Raw genomic sequence first — 16,664 nt, 5'->3', positions numbered from 1 at the left:
GAATTATCATGATTCTCATTATCATCTCAGTTTCATTTTTATTCTTCCATCTCTTTCGTAATTATCTTCATCATCATCATCTTCTTTTGCTCTCTTCCTTTTTCTATCATCATCATTCTCACCTTTTCCCTTCTTCCACCTTGAAATGGAAAAGCCTGTTTATCGGATTCTCAGAATCTCTCAACTTGAATCTCTCTTTCTCTCAATTCTTTCATGGAAATTCTGTCCTGGGCTAACCCCTTTCATCTCACTAATTATCATCCTGTTTCATCTCTCTCTCTCTCTCTCTCTCTTTATCATCTTTTGCTCACCTGAACATCAAACTCCCAAAATTGTGAGTATATAAGACCCACGATAAGACCAGGGATCATCATCAGTTCAGTTTTCAAAGTTAACCCTTGAAATCAAATCTTTATTTTTCCACCTTCTTTAATTTTGCCCACCGTGCAATCCACCTCAACACTTTCCACCATCAACATGATGAAATTCATTGTATTAGTTGCCCTTTCACTCATCGCCATCGCCTCAGCTTACCCATACCCATACCCACGAGGAGGTTATGGTTCAGGATTCGGTGCTGGTTTCGGTAGTGGTAAGTAAATCATGATAATCTCCATACCATTGAATCTTAGATATATTGATGATTATTCATCTAACTTATATTTTCTTGTTTCCAAAAATTGTTTCCACTTCTCTAATAGGATTCGGTGGTCCAGGTTTCGGTGCTGGTTATGGTGCTGGTTTCGGTTCAGGCCAAGGTTATGGACCCAATGGTGCCGGTTATGGAAGTGGATTCGGAGCTGGATCAGGCTATGGTGGACCAGGATACGGCGGTGGATCAGGATCAGGTTTCGGAGCTGGTTCAGGATCTGGTTACGGTTACTAATTCAACAATCTAATTTAATCCAATTCACACCCAACGATAAAATCATATTGATTTAAATGCTCCCTCTCAACCTGGCTCACTCATTACCTATCCTACTCTCTCACCCTCTCTCTCTCTCTCTCTATCTCACTCAATCTTTCCCATCTCTTTATCTTCCTCTGGCTCAATGTTTTCGTCCATGAAAACAAACACAATTAAAAGTCATTAATTTATATCAATAATTATTTACTCTCATTCTTAATCTTATTCCGGATGAAATTACCAATTATCAATTTAAACGCGAAGTTCATGGCAATTAGTTAATTGTTACCTTCGGTTTTTAACTGAATATTAATCAATTAGAATAACAGAAAATCTCAACAATCCTTATCTTCTGTAGGATTTACAATTAACTGCAATTAACGTTCACAGTTCACAGTTAACTGAACAATTTGATGATTTAATTCAATGAAATTGTACTTGGAATCCAGTAAATTACTTGGAAACAATTAACTGATGATTAGTTGAGCCAAAAAACCAATTTCAATCTAAATCAGTAATCAAGTTAATCAATTAAAAGTCAAAGTTTTAGGAACTCATATGTTTGATTTAATATAAATAACAATTAATTGTGCTTTAACAAACAACAATTAAAAATTATTCTTCAAGGAAAATCAATTATTGATAATATTACAATTAAAATTTACATTTATATCAATCGGATCAGTTGTAACAATTAGTTAATTACAATTGTGTTAAATTAAAAAGGGTCACTTAGGTTATTCAGTCAATGTATAAATAGATTGATACACAATTAATAAATAATGGAATCGATAGAGTAACAATTAAAAAGATGAGGGAATCAAATTAGACGAGAACAACAAAATAATCATAATTATACAACAATTAAAATGATAACAGCAACAATTTGATCAACAATTAAAGGTGAAAATGTTAACATGTTATTTACAAGTAACAAGAGCGCAAGGAAAAACAATTATCAATGATTTAATACAAACAATTAATGGAAAATCATTGATATTAGTTAACAATTAATTTTTAAACAATTTAAAATCTATGTGTAGATATAATAGTTAATTGTTTCGGAAGATTTTTGTTAAATTTAAATTTGATTTTCTTGCAAGAATCTCACTTGACTTTGGCAAAGATGAACGAGAGAAAGAAAAAAAGTTTTTTCTTCTCATAATATTAATTGTTTTTCCTTAATTTTTGATTCTTCTTGAAAGAAGAATTAGTTAATTATTTAGTTAGTAATTAAAAAGGTTAATTTAACAAAGTTGTTGTTTCTCCAAACGTGTTAAACAATCAAGGAAAAGGTTGTTTACTTTTTGGTTTCTTCTTGTATCATAATAGTAAATGTTGTTTACGGAAGTGAAAAGTTAATTTCTTAGGCCTCATAGAGATTACGGTTAATACCTTTTTCTTAATTTCTCATTGTTGCAATTAATTGTGATGTTAATTGCGTTTCTTTTTCAACCCAAATTAAGTCAGGTTCATGTTGGTTCTGGTGGCGGTGTTGATTTTGGTTTGGTGGTGATCATCATCATCATCATTATCATTAGGATGAGGTAGGATTGCTGAAAGGGGCAATTGTATTAATAATATGGATTAATTTTTGGACAGAAACTTTTATCTCATTAATTAACAATCAAGGTAATGATTATGTTGATGATGATTAATAACAATAATTTAAAAAAAAAGCAATGTCTCAAGTATTGGATTAGTTTGGATGTTCAGGTTTGGGTTAATCATCATCACTTAATTTTCATGGTGGTAATGGTTAAGTGTTGCATGGGATTTGTTTTAATTACAATTTAATTGTTAGTTGGTAAATTGTTAATATGTTTCATTTTGAATTAAAACTTTTCACCATTGGATTTGTTGGGTAATAATTAATTAATTAATTAAATTATTTCATTGGTTGTTTGTTTCCTCAATTTTTTAGACTTGAATGGGATTAATTTGATACGATTAACTTGATTTGATTATCAAATATTAAGGAATGGATTAGTTTGTTTCTTTCAATTGTTATGAAGATTAGTTGAATATACTTTTAACTGCAAGTAAATTAATTCCCATTGAGAAATAGTTGATTTGATTTCTGTCTTGTAATCGATATTTGCTAATTAAATTGATAAAGTAACATGATGGTCAATAAAAATCAATTAATTTAATGACCATCAAATTAAGATTAAGGTGAGATAGTGATGATGATCATGATGTGTTTACTGAAGCCTAATGATGATGATTATTATAGATGATGATGGAAGATTATCTCTTGTATTTGGAATGATGACTCTTTTGATTTCAATGGAAACGATTCAAGAAAATGATGTGAAAATTTCATGGTAAAAACTCATATCAATTCCTATTTATCTACACACTTTTGGAACCAAGAGAATGAAAAATGTGACTTCTTTTCCGGAGCGGGGGCCATTAACATGGGCATTTGATTCTTATGGGTGATATGAATCTAATAGAGAGAAAGATAAATATATGTTTAAGTTAATTACGAACAATTAATTTGTTATCAACCAATTTTCACAATTTAAATCAAAGGACTCACGGTGCATGGTGGTTGAATCCATGGTTCCCCATCAATTTGCATTGGAAATCGTTTCCTAGTTCTGTGAATATAAAAATAACAAAAAGGATTGAAAGTTGATTGTGATTCCAATGATAACGATTCTGATTCAGATCATTTTGATAATAAGCTCATAATAAATGATTCAACATGATAATATCATGAGGTACAACTTTCTAATTTTGTCACCTCCCTTCCTACCCTTGGACTACCTTTAATGTTGCTAATGTGGGAAAGGGGCAGCGGAGATAAACTGTAAGGTAAGAAACTTGAGACTTTATTTATAATTAATCATATTATTCAATCAAAATAGCCTGAGGGTAATTATATTACCCTTAACAACAAAGTTCATATTCAAAGTTATCCACACACACACACACAAGGTTAAAAGGGTAAAAATAAATTGCAATTAAATACTCAATCAATGATTAATCAGCTTCAACATGAGTTAATAATTTACTTAAGACTAGACTTGATAATCTAATGTAACAATTAACAATTGAACAAACCAAAATCAACATAATTAAAATAATCAGTTTATAAAAAGTAATTACAATTAACTTGAATCAACAAAAACAAAAAGAAACTAAGTTTATGTTAATTGTTGGAACTGAAAGTAAATTAAATTAAATTATACGATAATTGGAGATAATTGTTTATATGAACAGAATTAATAATAATTGTAACAATTAGAGTTCAAAGGGTAATTACCTTCGTCCAAATTGTTCAGACACATGAGAGAAACTCAGAGTAACAAAGTAATAGAAAGAAGCAAAAAAAAAATACTCCGTTAGGATAATTAATACTCTAAACTTTTCATGACGTTAATTATAATCAAATTTTACACCTTAACATTTACTTCATGATTATTAGCATTATAATTATCGTTGGAATCATTATTAATAACAATAATTCTGGTGATGATTATATTATTAACTTAAATAAATAATACGATTCGCCTTTGGGTTTTAATGTTATATACATTTTACTTTGAATATTGAACTTTTGTTTATCAAATAGGATAACAAAAAGAAAGGGCAATAAATTCAGAGTATCATGTAACAACATGGAGCTGGTAAGATGATGATGAACTGGAATCAAGATTCAGAGTCTGAATAATGATCAACGTGAGCACTCAAGATAATTACTCTGGATAATTTTTCTTTTCTTCTAATACATGATAAAGTTTAATTTAGTGTTCCAGCATTTGTGGTGTTTAATAGCAATAGAAATTTTTTTTTCTTCTTCTTCGTATCAACTCAGCTGATAACTTTTCATCAGTTGATTGACTAATTGTACCTCAATTATGTTATATTATCTTTCTCTCATTGACTAACCCTTTTGTATTTGTAAGTCTAATTATAATTTGCTATCATTGAAACTGAATTAAACTTGAACACTTAATTGAACTTTCATAGTCTCTATCAACTTATTATATATATCAAGTTAATTCAACGTTCAATTAACTTGCTGATCAATTTTGATCAGATTCATAAATTCATAAGTATGAAAAAAAAGGGTAATTTGATTCGAGATCAATTTTTTTTCTCTTACTATTTTTTTCATACAAAACTGACTTTCTTGTGACAATTTAAAAGCATTTTCTCATTGGGATGATTCTAATTATAAGGTTAAATTGATGGGTACACTTAACCCTTTCCTTAATGAGCATCAATCCTTTACAGTTTTGCATGACAAGCATGAGATGACGAGAGGACACTGAATCTTTTCAGTGATAATTACGCTTGAAAATCAAGCTCAATGTACATGATGCGATGTATATTTTTTATCATGTAGTTACTATTGAACGACATGGAGACTCAGCTGAAAGCCTGTTCCATTGAAATAACAAGTTTATCCGGTTCACCTATTGTGAAATTGTAAAGAGAGATGATGATAAAGATGAGGATGAGGAGAGAAAGTTAATTCGGGTTGGGAGAGTCCAAAGATACCTTTTCAGTTGCGTAAAGGTCACCCTTTGAAAGGGTCAATGTTTTTTTCATGTAAACTCATCGTTTTCATGATAGAGAAAAATATAAACATTTTAATCAATGAATATGGATCTTGATACGTAATTAGAAATGATGATGTTCAATTTATCATTATGAGTAGACAATTAATGAGCTATCATGTTAATATAAAAAACCCTATGATAAGATATTGAACATGAGCTATAAATAGATAAACAATTGACTGTAAGAAAATGATGATCCTCATTATTAATAAGAATCGATTGGTGTATGAAAAGAGAGAGAGAGAGAGACTTGTTCCTTCGGGAAAGAGAGAGAAAATCTTATTCAGCAATCATCTGATGAATAATTCTGACCAGAAATGATAATCACCATGTGTCTGGTCATCTCTATGATTTGTGGTGACCAACGTCAATTCTGCTTTCCTTTAGGAGGTATAATTAAAATTATCATGTTACGAAGATAATACAAGAGAATTGATTAAGATTTTGATTTCAAATCAATTCTGTCAAGTACAGAAAGAGAGAGGAGGAAATTTTTCATAGGATAATGATAACTGATTGGGTGATAATTTATCATTAAGATTAATCGATTAACTTTGATCTTATCATGAGTTCGTATCAATCAAAAAATAAGTTATCTTCCAATTTCGTATAAATATAAATAAAAGTTAATCAATTTTAATGAATAACATGAAAATAAAAAATCAGCTGATTGTCAATCATGATAATCTGTGGTTAAGTTTTCTGGTTTATCATGACACTTACTCCTTATCAACTAGATTTACAAATGATGAAAATATTAAGATGATAATAATGATTAGGTGAAAGTGTAAAGGTAATTTTGGTAAGATTAAAACTCTCAAAGGAAATGTTAATATCTCTTAGTTGCTGATTAACAAAACCATTTAGTCAATTGATTATTAAAATGTGATAATTATCATTGATGATTAGTAAATGTAATTTCACAATCTAAAAGGTAAAAAAGTTATTTACGGCAATTAGAAAATATTTGGACATTTCGATAAATTGACAACATTAAATTGGGTAATTGGTCAATAGGGTTTACGATTAGATGTTAGTATCGTTATTATCATCATCATCGAAAGAGATTTTGTCCAGAAATTTATCAATGGACAATTAGTAAATAATAGTAACATAGTTAATAGAAGCAATTAGAGATTAAGAGATGACGTTAATCTTTCTTACCTTATTACTACTGATGAACATTGAGCTAATCTACGTCCAGAAGCTCTTAATCCAGCCTTAACTTGACCAACGTGCATACAATTTTCTAGACCAATTACTTCAATCATCTTATCACCAATATCTTGTACAGCAGTGGACAGGTCAGTTGTTGAGAAACTATTACTGGAGTTTTCTCTCTCTTTTCGACGTTTTTTCTTCGCTTTTTTCCTAATCTTACTACGATTTCGTTGAGATAAATTATCACCCCAAAGGTTAGAACCTCCATAGATACTTGGAATGTTAAGGACGGCAATACCTTGAAGGGAAGGTCCATTACGAAGGTCAAGCGAAACACCATCACACTGAGACAAAACCATTTAATTGTTCACACGGAGAAGGAAACAAAAAATATAAATACAAATCAGTTAATTGTAATCATTTATAACTATAAACAGAATGTTGTTTCATTGATAATCAATTATGCAAATGATAGTCCAGGTAAATGACCATTTAATTTAAATTCATTTTGTCACATTGATAAACAATCACAATTGACCTTTGATAAACTTTTTGTTTTGTATTACAAAACAATCTAATTGTCTCATTGTTAATAATTGAATTAATTTAATCAATTCAACTGTCAACTTGAAGGTGATGAAATTTAATATCTGATTGAATAAAAAGGTAATAATGAAAAACATAATCAACTAAAAATGATTGATTTTTCATTCAATATTTATGAATGATATTGAATAAATTTGTCAATCTATGTTCAATTTGATTAGTATAATTGTTATAAATGATAAATTGATTTTAATCAAATTAATCATCAATCTTTTCATGACAGGAAATATATTCATGATTATAATTGTTGTAACACTTTGTTGTTAATTGTTAATGATATTAAATTGAAAGTTAATGAGCCTCGTATCTTCAACTGTTATATTATTACTACATTACTATTGTTATGGGATCAGATTACCTTGATCATTATCGTAGGGAAATTGTTAATTTTGGAGTTAATTGTGATTAAGTAAGATTTTTATAATTACCATGACATCAACATCTTCATGAAGATTTTTACATGTTGCACAAAATGTTTCCGATGTTGCAAACTCAAAGTACCACATCTTATTTTTCATGCGACTGTTGAATTTTTCAGGGTGTTTTTCACGCTCCAGATGAAATTTAATAGCAATTGAAGCATCCTAGATGATCAATATAAATCATAATCATCACCATCATATGACAATTTAAACGGTAGTTAAATAATAGGAGAGAAGAAGAAAAAAATTAGTTACAAAAAGTATTGAAATAACGGTAAATCGATTGATACAATTTCGAGACAATTTATTATCCAAAGAATTCATCATCATATTGATTTGTAAATTCATGGGAAAAGAAAAGCTAAGAATGTAATGAAAAAGTTTCGAAAAGTTCTGAACATTGATTTACCAATGAATTGATTGTTTCTTTGTCTTCCATGAAAGAAAAACATAAATTAATAGACACTTTGTTTCATATTTCAACTATTACCCTGAATCTTAAGTTTGAATCACCCTGAAAGTTGAAGATTTCTGATCTGATTATAATATTATAATAACAATGAACAATTTACTAATGGTAATGTTTTCCCATCAACAGAAAGCAAAACTCATAAAAATGGACACATAAAAAAAGTTTCACCGATCAACAGACTGAGTCGATTGATGAAATATAATCATTTTTATGTATTCTTGTTATGATATAAATTCATACTCTTCATGAGATGGTAGAGAGTTACATTCATTTTTCATGGTAAAATGGTGAATGATGACAAGATAGAGAGGGAAACAGGCTAAAAGCATCATCATCTCAATAATAATATAAATCGTTAATCAATATAACGGTAACACAAAAGTAAGCAACATTTATCACATTGACGGATTGTTAGACAATTGGATTGTAAACAAAAAGTGTGAATTATTAAAAAATTGTTGTTTATTTACAATAAACAGATGATTGGATGGGAATAAATTATTTCGATAATAATGAAGTAAATAATCAATGATAAATAATTTGTTCAGATAAATTGTCATCTATTAAAAAAAAGAGCAAATCTCAAAGCAAATAATTTATATAATAGGAAAGTCATTGGAAATCGTTTCCAGGCACGTAACGTATTCGTGACTTGAACAAATTGCTGAACTTTTCTGTTCCTCTTTAGTTTTTCAGATGATAATTCTGATTCTGATGATTGGTAAATCATCATCATCATCATGATGATTTGGTGAATGAAGGGAAACTTTGTCTATCAGTTTGTTAGTAGCAATATAAAAAAAGCTCATGGTCAGTCTAGCAAAGGATAAAGTTCAATCCTATTCAAGGTTATCTTCATCATCAATGTTCAGTCAAGTTCCCAAATCCCAATAACTAATTCAGTTTGGAAATTTCATCATGAAACTAATCATGTTTAAGAAAATGAAACCCGGTCTCATAATAGACATCTCATCTAATCAGCCTAATTTATCATTCCTCATCATTAATCATCGATTTGATTGTCTAATTTATTAATCAAATTTTCCAAAAATTCAAACTAAACTTTGGAAAACAACTACGCCATCTGGTGTGTATTTTGGTTACTATTAATATTTCGATTCGTTTGAAAAAAGTGATTAACTGTTAATTGTTTAAATTACATGATTTTTTGGTATAAAAATAAAAGTTACTAACTTTAATTGTCATCTTTTCAGGGCAATTCAATTGGAAAATTTAAAATAATAACAATTAAACTGATTGCTTGTCAAAATGAATCAACTATTGGTTATCATTAATAATGATTAACTATTGATAAAAACATTGACATTGTATTAATATCAAGTAGTTTTATCATGATAATAAATTAAATAAATTGTCAACAGCAATTAATTTGATTGTTGACAAAGTGTTCAAAGCTTAATCATCTTCATCTTCATCATCATTATAATCATTAACTTAAATAAATTGGAAAAACTTTAATCACATCAATTGGATTGTTATTTATCAATTGTCGTGATCTAGTTAATCATTTGGGATTTTTAGTATGATGAAAATGTTTTGAAAGCTAAATCGATAATAATAAACAATTAATTTGATGAAAATCAGCTCAACTGTTAATCATAGAGACAAATAATCACAATAATAATATTAATAAGTTAATCAGTTATCAATACTTGATGATTATCATCACCAAAATTGACAACATCTCAAGATAAATATAATCTAAATCATCACTCAGAATCAATTTAAGATGATTGGTTTTTGAAAGGATCACAATTAATTAATAATAAATTGATCATTGTTTCAATATTATTAAATATTTACAGAAACAATTAGTAAATCATTAAAGATTCAAAGTAATAGATTTTCATCATCAAACTCATCAGTTTAATGGAAATCAATAGATTCCCAAGGATGGAACAATATAAATAAATGATAATCAAATTAAGAGGATAAAACGATTTTTGATAACATGTTATCATCGCAAAGTTAAATTGTAACAATTAAAATCTAATTTATCTAAGAAACTGATCATCAGTAACGATGAGAATAATGTAATTCAAATATCCTTCATGATAACAAGATAATTTCCAATAAGATATCAGCTGATAGCCGAAAGCTTTTACATGGTAAACTTGATCATCTTGAATTGTTGAACTTTTCAATATCTAAATTGTGCTTAGTCAATATTCATTTTATCAAATTAATTCTGACGGAAGCAGAAAAGAGAAACAAAAAATTGATTCTTAAATTGTGAATTTTCATATCAAACTGATGGATATTACAATATTTATAAACTCGATAGAAGTTTTTTTTTCCCAATAATTCTGAGACTCAATCATAAATGGAATTGGTTAGTTGATTCTGGAAATTCACTCAAGACTATCAACAAACTCTTTACCTGAATTCTGAATGAATGAATAATTGAAAAATAATGGATCACTGATTTTCCAAAATTTTATCAAGTTATGAATCCTTTAAATAAAAGGATACATTTCTTTTCGAGATAAAAGTCGTAAGGTAATTCCATGGTTGAATAACATTAAGATGACATTTATCTTTCAACGATTCGAAACAGCATTCGAAAAGTTCAACTTCTAAAGGTTCACTTTGATACAATCTCGACACACCAACTAATAATCTATCGATAAAAGTTTCGTTGCAACGACAATCACTTCGTAACGTTGAAAACATGAAAAATTTGAGGAAAATTCTAGTTACCTGAAAGCGAGAGAAAAACTTCCGTTTCATTAAATCCCTTAAATGCTAAATAATATACTCATAAGATGAGAAAAAGGGTCAGTCTGGAAGGCGAAAAAAAAAATTCTATTAATATCATGAGAGAAGATGATAAAAAACTGACCATGCATAATTTTCAATTGCAAGCAAGTGAAAAGAAATCATCTAACTCGGAAATGCTATTTCTTAATCCAGAACAACATTTCCTGGTGATGATGATGATGATAAATACAAAACTGATAACTACAATATCATTTTCCCCATTCAATGGACTCATTGAATTATCATGAGAGTAAAAAAAGGAGGAAATTCATGATAAATGTTGAAATGATGACGAGAATGATCACAACCATGTTATTGGATTATATTAGTTAATAAGTGGAAAGAGAAACTGGATAAAGATAATAAATTGTTATCGAGAGAATATCAAATATATAATATTATATATTATATAGATAAATGTGTCACCCTTACCACTCCTATTGAAAAATAATTGTTGAATATATTACAGGGTATTGGGTCACCTTTTTCTGTTTCCATACCACCACAGGTAGAAATATCAATCTTCCAACGATCCAACATTACGGTTGATGAATGTTCAACCCTTTTGAGTATCTTGTTTAAACTTTCGTTATCATAACCTGGACCCCAACGAAGACAACGAGCAAGATCATTACCTGTTCCCAGTGGGAGTATAGCCATTGGTGGATTGAGAGAAAGGCTCATTTTATCTGGATAGTAAATAATAAGATCATAAGCAATTCAGAATTCATAAGGAAATGATTACCAGAAATAAATAGAGATACAAAACTCTATATCTAATATGAGATAAAGGTAAATATAAATACGAATAAGCCAAGTTACTGTTTATCATTAATTTCTTATATAAACACACCTATGGAATCGAGAATCCATCCAACTGTACCATCACCTCCACAGCAAAGGACACGAAAATTTGGAATATCTTTGTAAAATTGAAGAGCTTGAGCTGGACCTCCTTTGGCGATATTACAAACTTGCCTTGGATTGAGAAGATATTGAAATTTTCGAAAAATTCTGCAAACATTGAATAAGAAAAATGAATTTTTGTAAAATTAGATTAAATTTGTAAAATTCAAAAGACTATAAGATAGAGAAAAGAGAAAAGAAAAAAACAAATATCAAAGTGAGACAAATATTATAATAAAGTTCACTTTTCTATTGATTGAACTTTTCAACAGTTGAACAGGTAAAAAGTTCAGGGTGAACGGATGAAAAGTAACTAAGGAAAATTCTTCAACTGAGAAACTTGATTGTTCCAAATAAAGTTTTGGCAAAGGTTAAAGGCTAAAGAAATTATATTCCAGTGTAGTTATAGTGATAATGTGATGTTATCATTGTTATTAAAATAGAAAAGTGAAATGATGATGAAATAGGAACATGAGAAAAATAATAATTTGAATAGAAATCTTCGTTTTTTTACCGCATTCCTTGTCTTCCACCGCTTTTAGGATTCACCAGAATCAGGAGAGGATGTGTACCTGGAAGAGGAGTCATTTGGAACGAAATTGGACTAACCTGTTACGAAAAAAGAAAAAAAAACAATGAGAAAATTAATTATTCAACTTAAGAACTCAATTCAATTGGTATCATGATTAATCTCGTCAATTCTCTGCTCAAAATTTTTGTTGTTATTGTTTCAATCCCTTCAAACTTACCTGAGACTCAGAAGCTCATCATCTGATACATACTTTGTGTGATAATCGTTTTTAATTAAAGAAAATCGTTCATTCGGAAAGTAAATTTTTAATTCTCATTAGTTGGGAATCAAATTCATTTACGATCATGTTCATGGTTGAAGACAAGGTGATTTAGATAACATGAGTTCTCAATATTTAACTTTCAATGGAGGAAAAATGCTAACAGTTCATTTTGATATTTTCATTAAAAAAGATGAGAAATCAATCATTCTTGTTACCATGTATTGGATTCATGATTCAAGTTCAATGATAATCTACTGAGTAAAATACTAACATCTCCTGTCTTCAGAGATTGTATTTTATACTTTTTGATGTCTTATAATTTTGAAAGGTAAGGAATTGGGATTGTCTATTATCATTTCCAGTCTGGTAAGAAGAAAAGTAAGTATAAACTTTGGATTATACTTGGATTTCAATGGGAGAAGGAGATAAAGATGAGGCGGATGAAACACACATTAAGAAAATGATATGACATCAATGAGAGTAAGATGAAAAGAGATTCAATTCAAATCTCTTCATTTGGCTCACTTGACCTGAAAATTGATCTTCTTTTAAAGTCCCTTGACACTTTTGTGTATATCTAATATAACGCTATGGAGTTTGAGAGATGAAAAATTTTTTCTTCTCATCATCCTTTCATTTTATCAGGAAGAAGGAGGTGGTGGTGATGGTGGTATATATATACATGGTGTGTGTGTGTGTATTATATTCTAGATGAAGATGTGAGCTGGATTGAGGATGGAACATGTTTTCAAGTTTGGTTGGTGGTACATGAAGATGATAAAATTGACAGCATCACAGAATCATCGGAAGAATCAGAATCTGTAACAATAATTTTCTGTTCTTTTTCAATTTCTTATGTAACTATGGGAGGAAAAGGATGATGAAGAAAGAAGTGGGAACGACAAAAAAAAGTTTCTCCTTCCATGATAAGTAGCAAACGACATCAAACGGATAACCCATTGATTATTTTTTCTTCTTCCTCCTCAGAATAATCTCTTCCAGTCTGTTATCTTCATGATATTCAGTGAACCAAATTTAAATCTCTCTCTCTCTCTCTCTCTCTCTCTCTTTCTCATGTTATCCTCCTCTCTCTTTACCAAACATCCCTTAACATTATCATCATTATCATTATCGTCAGAGGATCAGAATCATCTGTAAACCACTACCAATGTTATTATTTCATCTTACCAACACACGAAGTAACACACATGGGGACATATATCATTGTCATGATAAATGCAACACTTCAAGACCAGGCTGAATTCATGAATATAAACAATAACAACAATAGAAACAAAATCCAAAAGGTATGAAGCAGTATAACAATTCAATTGAAAAATAATGATGAAAATAATCTCATCATGATATTAATATGAAAAAGAATAGAAATTTTTTCATAATACTTACAGATGACTTGGAATCTGAATCATTTCGAGATAATGATTTCTTCTGATTTCTCTCACTATTTAAACTTTTCTGTCGTTCCTGTAAATGGAGATAATGAAAAAAAATGTACAATCTGATTAGTTGAGAGCAATTAACTTGAATAGTCTTTTAGTATTAGATCATTATCATCATTATAATTGGTGAAATAACTCATTCAATTTGTTGATCATCAAATCACAATTTAATAACATCAATTTTTGGACTAAAAAAGGTCCTTGGTGAGATTAATTCACCATGAACTAAGGCGATAATTATATTGACCAATAAAAGTGTCAATGATTATGAATTCATGATGGCCATTCAAATGGTTTATGATAACAAATATTATGGATAAGAGGTCAATGTGAATCTTAATAACCACCATGATATTTATCATGAAAAATATTGTAGGAAAAGCCCTGAATTCAAATGGCAAAAGAAAGAGAGAGAGAGACTCGTGAAGTTAGAGCATTTTTCTAGAATGGAAAATTTTCTCCCTGATAATCCATCATGAATACGTAAAAGATGAATGAAAAATGATATGAACTTTATTTCCAATCTATTGAAGTTTACTTTCCATCTTCATCTATTTGTTATCATGGTGACCTGAACCATTAATTATATTCACATCTAACTATGTTCAACTTATCCCATGTTAACAGTTTAATTGATTAACCGATATTTCATCACAACAATGAACCATTTTGACATTGACAGTTTCCACCCTTTTCCTGATCTATTTAGTTTTTTTCCTTTGTCTTTGCATTTATCTTTCATCTTTTCATCATCATCTTCACTTTTCTTTCTACTATAAATCTAATTAACACAATAGAATGATATATTTTGTTTCATTCAACTGAATCATCAAGGATAAAGATGAAATGATGAAATAAGAAGGTAAGATAAATGCGAAGGAAAATTTTCCATCAAAAGAGCAAAGATTGATGCTCAATTCAAATCAAGAGAGCGAGAGAAATTCAGTTAATACAAGAATCGGAATTGAAACCTAAAGAAAATAAAGAGTAAGATCTGACCCAACAATTTGTTTCTCAGGAAAAGTTCAGTTCAACTAGAATTTAAACTTTGGTCATTCATTATCTGAGAGTTTATCAGCTTTAAAACTTTTCCATTCCCTGGTTAGTTGCTGATTAAATGTCCATGGAAATTGTGTATTGGTTATATTTTATATTCACTTTGTTGAAAGCTGAATGAGTGAATAATTTTTCTTTCATTTAATTAATACAAATTCCCTGGCGTTTTTTTACCTTCCGAAGTGAATGCTTTTATCATCTGTATCATTCTCATATATTTAAACAAATATAATCAAGTATCTGAATAATTCTCATGGAAATTCAATTTTCCATTCAAGAGCTTGCAGCAATTTCACTCAGCATTTAATGAAAATTCAGATAATATTGATGATGAAATGCAATTGAAAATAAATCGAAAGGTAAAATCATCATCAAATGAATAATACCAATGATAATATTGAATTTTCATCATCATGAGCTCATATATTCAAAAAGATGGTAACAGAATCAGATTACGAGTTATTTTTTAACTGGGTCGATAATTTGAAACATTTCATCTCGAATCGGTGAGATAATTAATTTTCACGAGAGAGAGAAAAAAAATAAACACATAAAATAATATACGAACTGATTAATATAAACAAAAGAAATGAAAATTAAATCATAGAAAGATATTGAGTTTCCCTGGTAAAAGAAAAGGTTAAATATACATAGAGATGAACTATTCTGGGAAATGAACTTTTCCCTCTCAATTCAAAGGAACATCATCATCATAATACCTGGAAACGGAAGTTACACCTTGTATTTCATTCAATCGAATCCATCATTTAACCTTTTCGAGGTTAAAAACAATTTGAGAATAGAAAAACTTATAAATAATATTTGAAATAGTATAACAAAAAAAAAGAGCAACAATGACAGTGTGATAATATCGCATGAAATATCATGGTTACTGAACTATTACCAGCAACTACTTTCATTCATGTTCATGATGATGGGAGCAATTTTCTGGTATCATGAAAATCGTCAACAAAAAAAATCAAAAGGGAGTGAAAACAGAATTTTTTTTTCTGGCTAAGATTAACCTTATTTTTTTCTAGGTTACTATCAACTTAATATTAATACAATAATAATAATATATCATCACCATGAAGATTGCAAGAAATCAGATTAAAATTTATCATGAATTTGAGATGGGCAAGAAGATTGTGATAAATCATCTTCTCTCAAATTGTAATATAATAAATTGTTATTGTCTTTTGATTGTGGGAGTGAAAATATATACACACACTACACATAAATCAAATCCAAAAGGATTGATGATAGTCTTTGACTAATAGTTTCAGATATTATCAATGAACTCTCAACTTTATGACGATATCATTTGATGATGATGATGATGAAAACGTAAATGAAAACGTTGCCTAAGTTTGACCTAGATTTTTGTTGTTATTGTTGGTTGACTGTTATTATTATAATTTGGGTAATAATCAAACATCACAAACTAAAAGGAAACAAAAAAAATGAGTACAATCTCTAATCTTACAGATTTTACTATATTTTCATTCAATCTATTTTTAGT

At 29.1% G+C, this 16,664-nt stretch overlaps 2 protein-coding genes across 5 annotated transcripts in view; one reads left to right on the top strand and one right to left on the bottom strand.

The window, feature by feature from the left end:
- Positions 1-366: 366 nt before the first annotated feature.
- On the top strand, positions 367-1,107 carry LOC128385636 (keratin-associated protein 21-1-like). Its single transcript, XM_053344527.1, has 2 exons — positions 367-592; positions 702-1,107. Exons 1-2 carry the CDS (start codon positions 478-480, stop codon positions 884-886), a joined length of 300 nt encoding a protein of 99 aa, XP_053200502.1. The 5' UTR covers positions 367-477; the 3' UTR covers positions 887-1,107.
- Positions 1,108-2,420: 1,313 nt separating this feature from the next.
- LOC128385634 (diacylglycerol kinase 1-like) overlaps positions 2,421-16,664 on the bottom strand; it is a 38,915-nt gene continuing 24,671 nt past the window's right edge. For all 4 annotated transcript variants that reach the window (XM_053344525.1, XM_053344521.1, XM_053344523.1 and 1 more), the window contains 9 exons: positions 14,034-14,111; positions 12,347-12,441; positions 11,780-11,940; positions 11,359-11,615; positions 7,680-7,835; positions 6,649-6,989; positions 3,453-3,513; positions 3,271-3,359; positions 2,421-2,463 (listed from right to left, as the gene is read on the bottom strand). In XM_053344525.1, the coding sequence (XP_053200500.1) occupies positions 2,445-2,463; positions 3,271-3,359; positions 3,453-3,513; positions 6,649-6,989; positions 7,680-7,835; positions 11,359-11,615; positions 11,780-11,940; positions 12,347-12,441; positions 14,034-14,111 (1,257 nt within the window). In that variant the 3' untranslated portion in view covers positions 2,421-2,444. The remainder of the gene's footprint in view (positions 2,464-3,270; positions 3,360-3,452; positions 3,514-6,648; positions 6,990-7,679; positions 7,836-11,358; positions 11,616-11,779; positions 11,941-12,346; positions 12,442-14,033; positions 14,112-16,664) is intronic.

Source organism: Panonychus citri, unplaced genomic scaffold (genome assembly GCF_014898815.1).
Source record: "Panonychus citri isolate SS breed McGregor unplaced genomic scaffold, ASM1489881v1 Contig00049, whole genome shotgun sequence".
NCBI lineage: Eukaryota > Metazoa > Arthropoda > Arachnida > Trombidiformes > Tetranychidae > Panonychus > Panonychus citri.
The sequence above is the reverse complement of the archived record's forward strand: the minus strand, read 5'-3'. Positions and strand labels throughout refer to the sequence as shown.

Excerpts from the sequence above, each read along its gene's own strand:
- LOC128385636 (XM_053344527.1), top strand. The coding sequence starts at position 478 with ATGATGAAATTCATTGTATTAGTTGCCCTTTCACTCATCGCCATCGCC. Across the intron at positions 593-701 it reads CGGTGCTGGTTTCGGTAGTG|GATTCGGTGGTCCAGGTTTC; the intron begins GTAAGTAAATCA and ends CTTCTCTAATAG.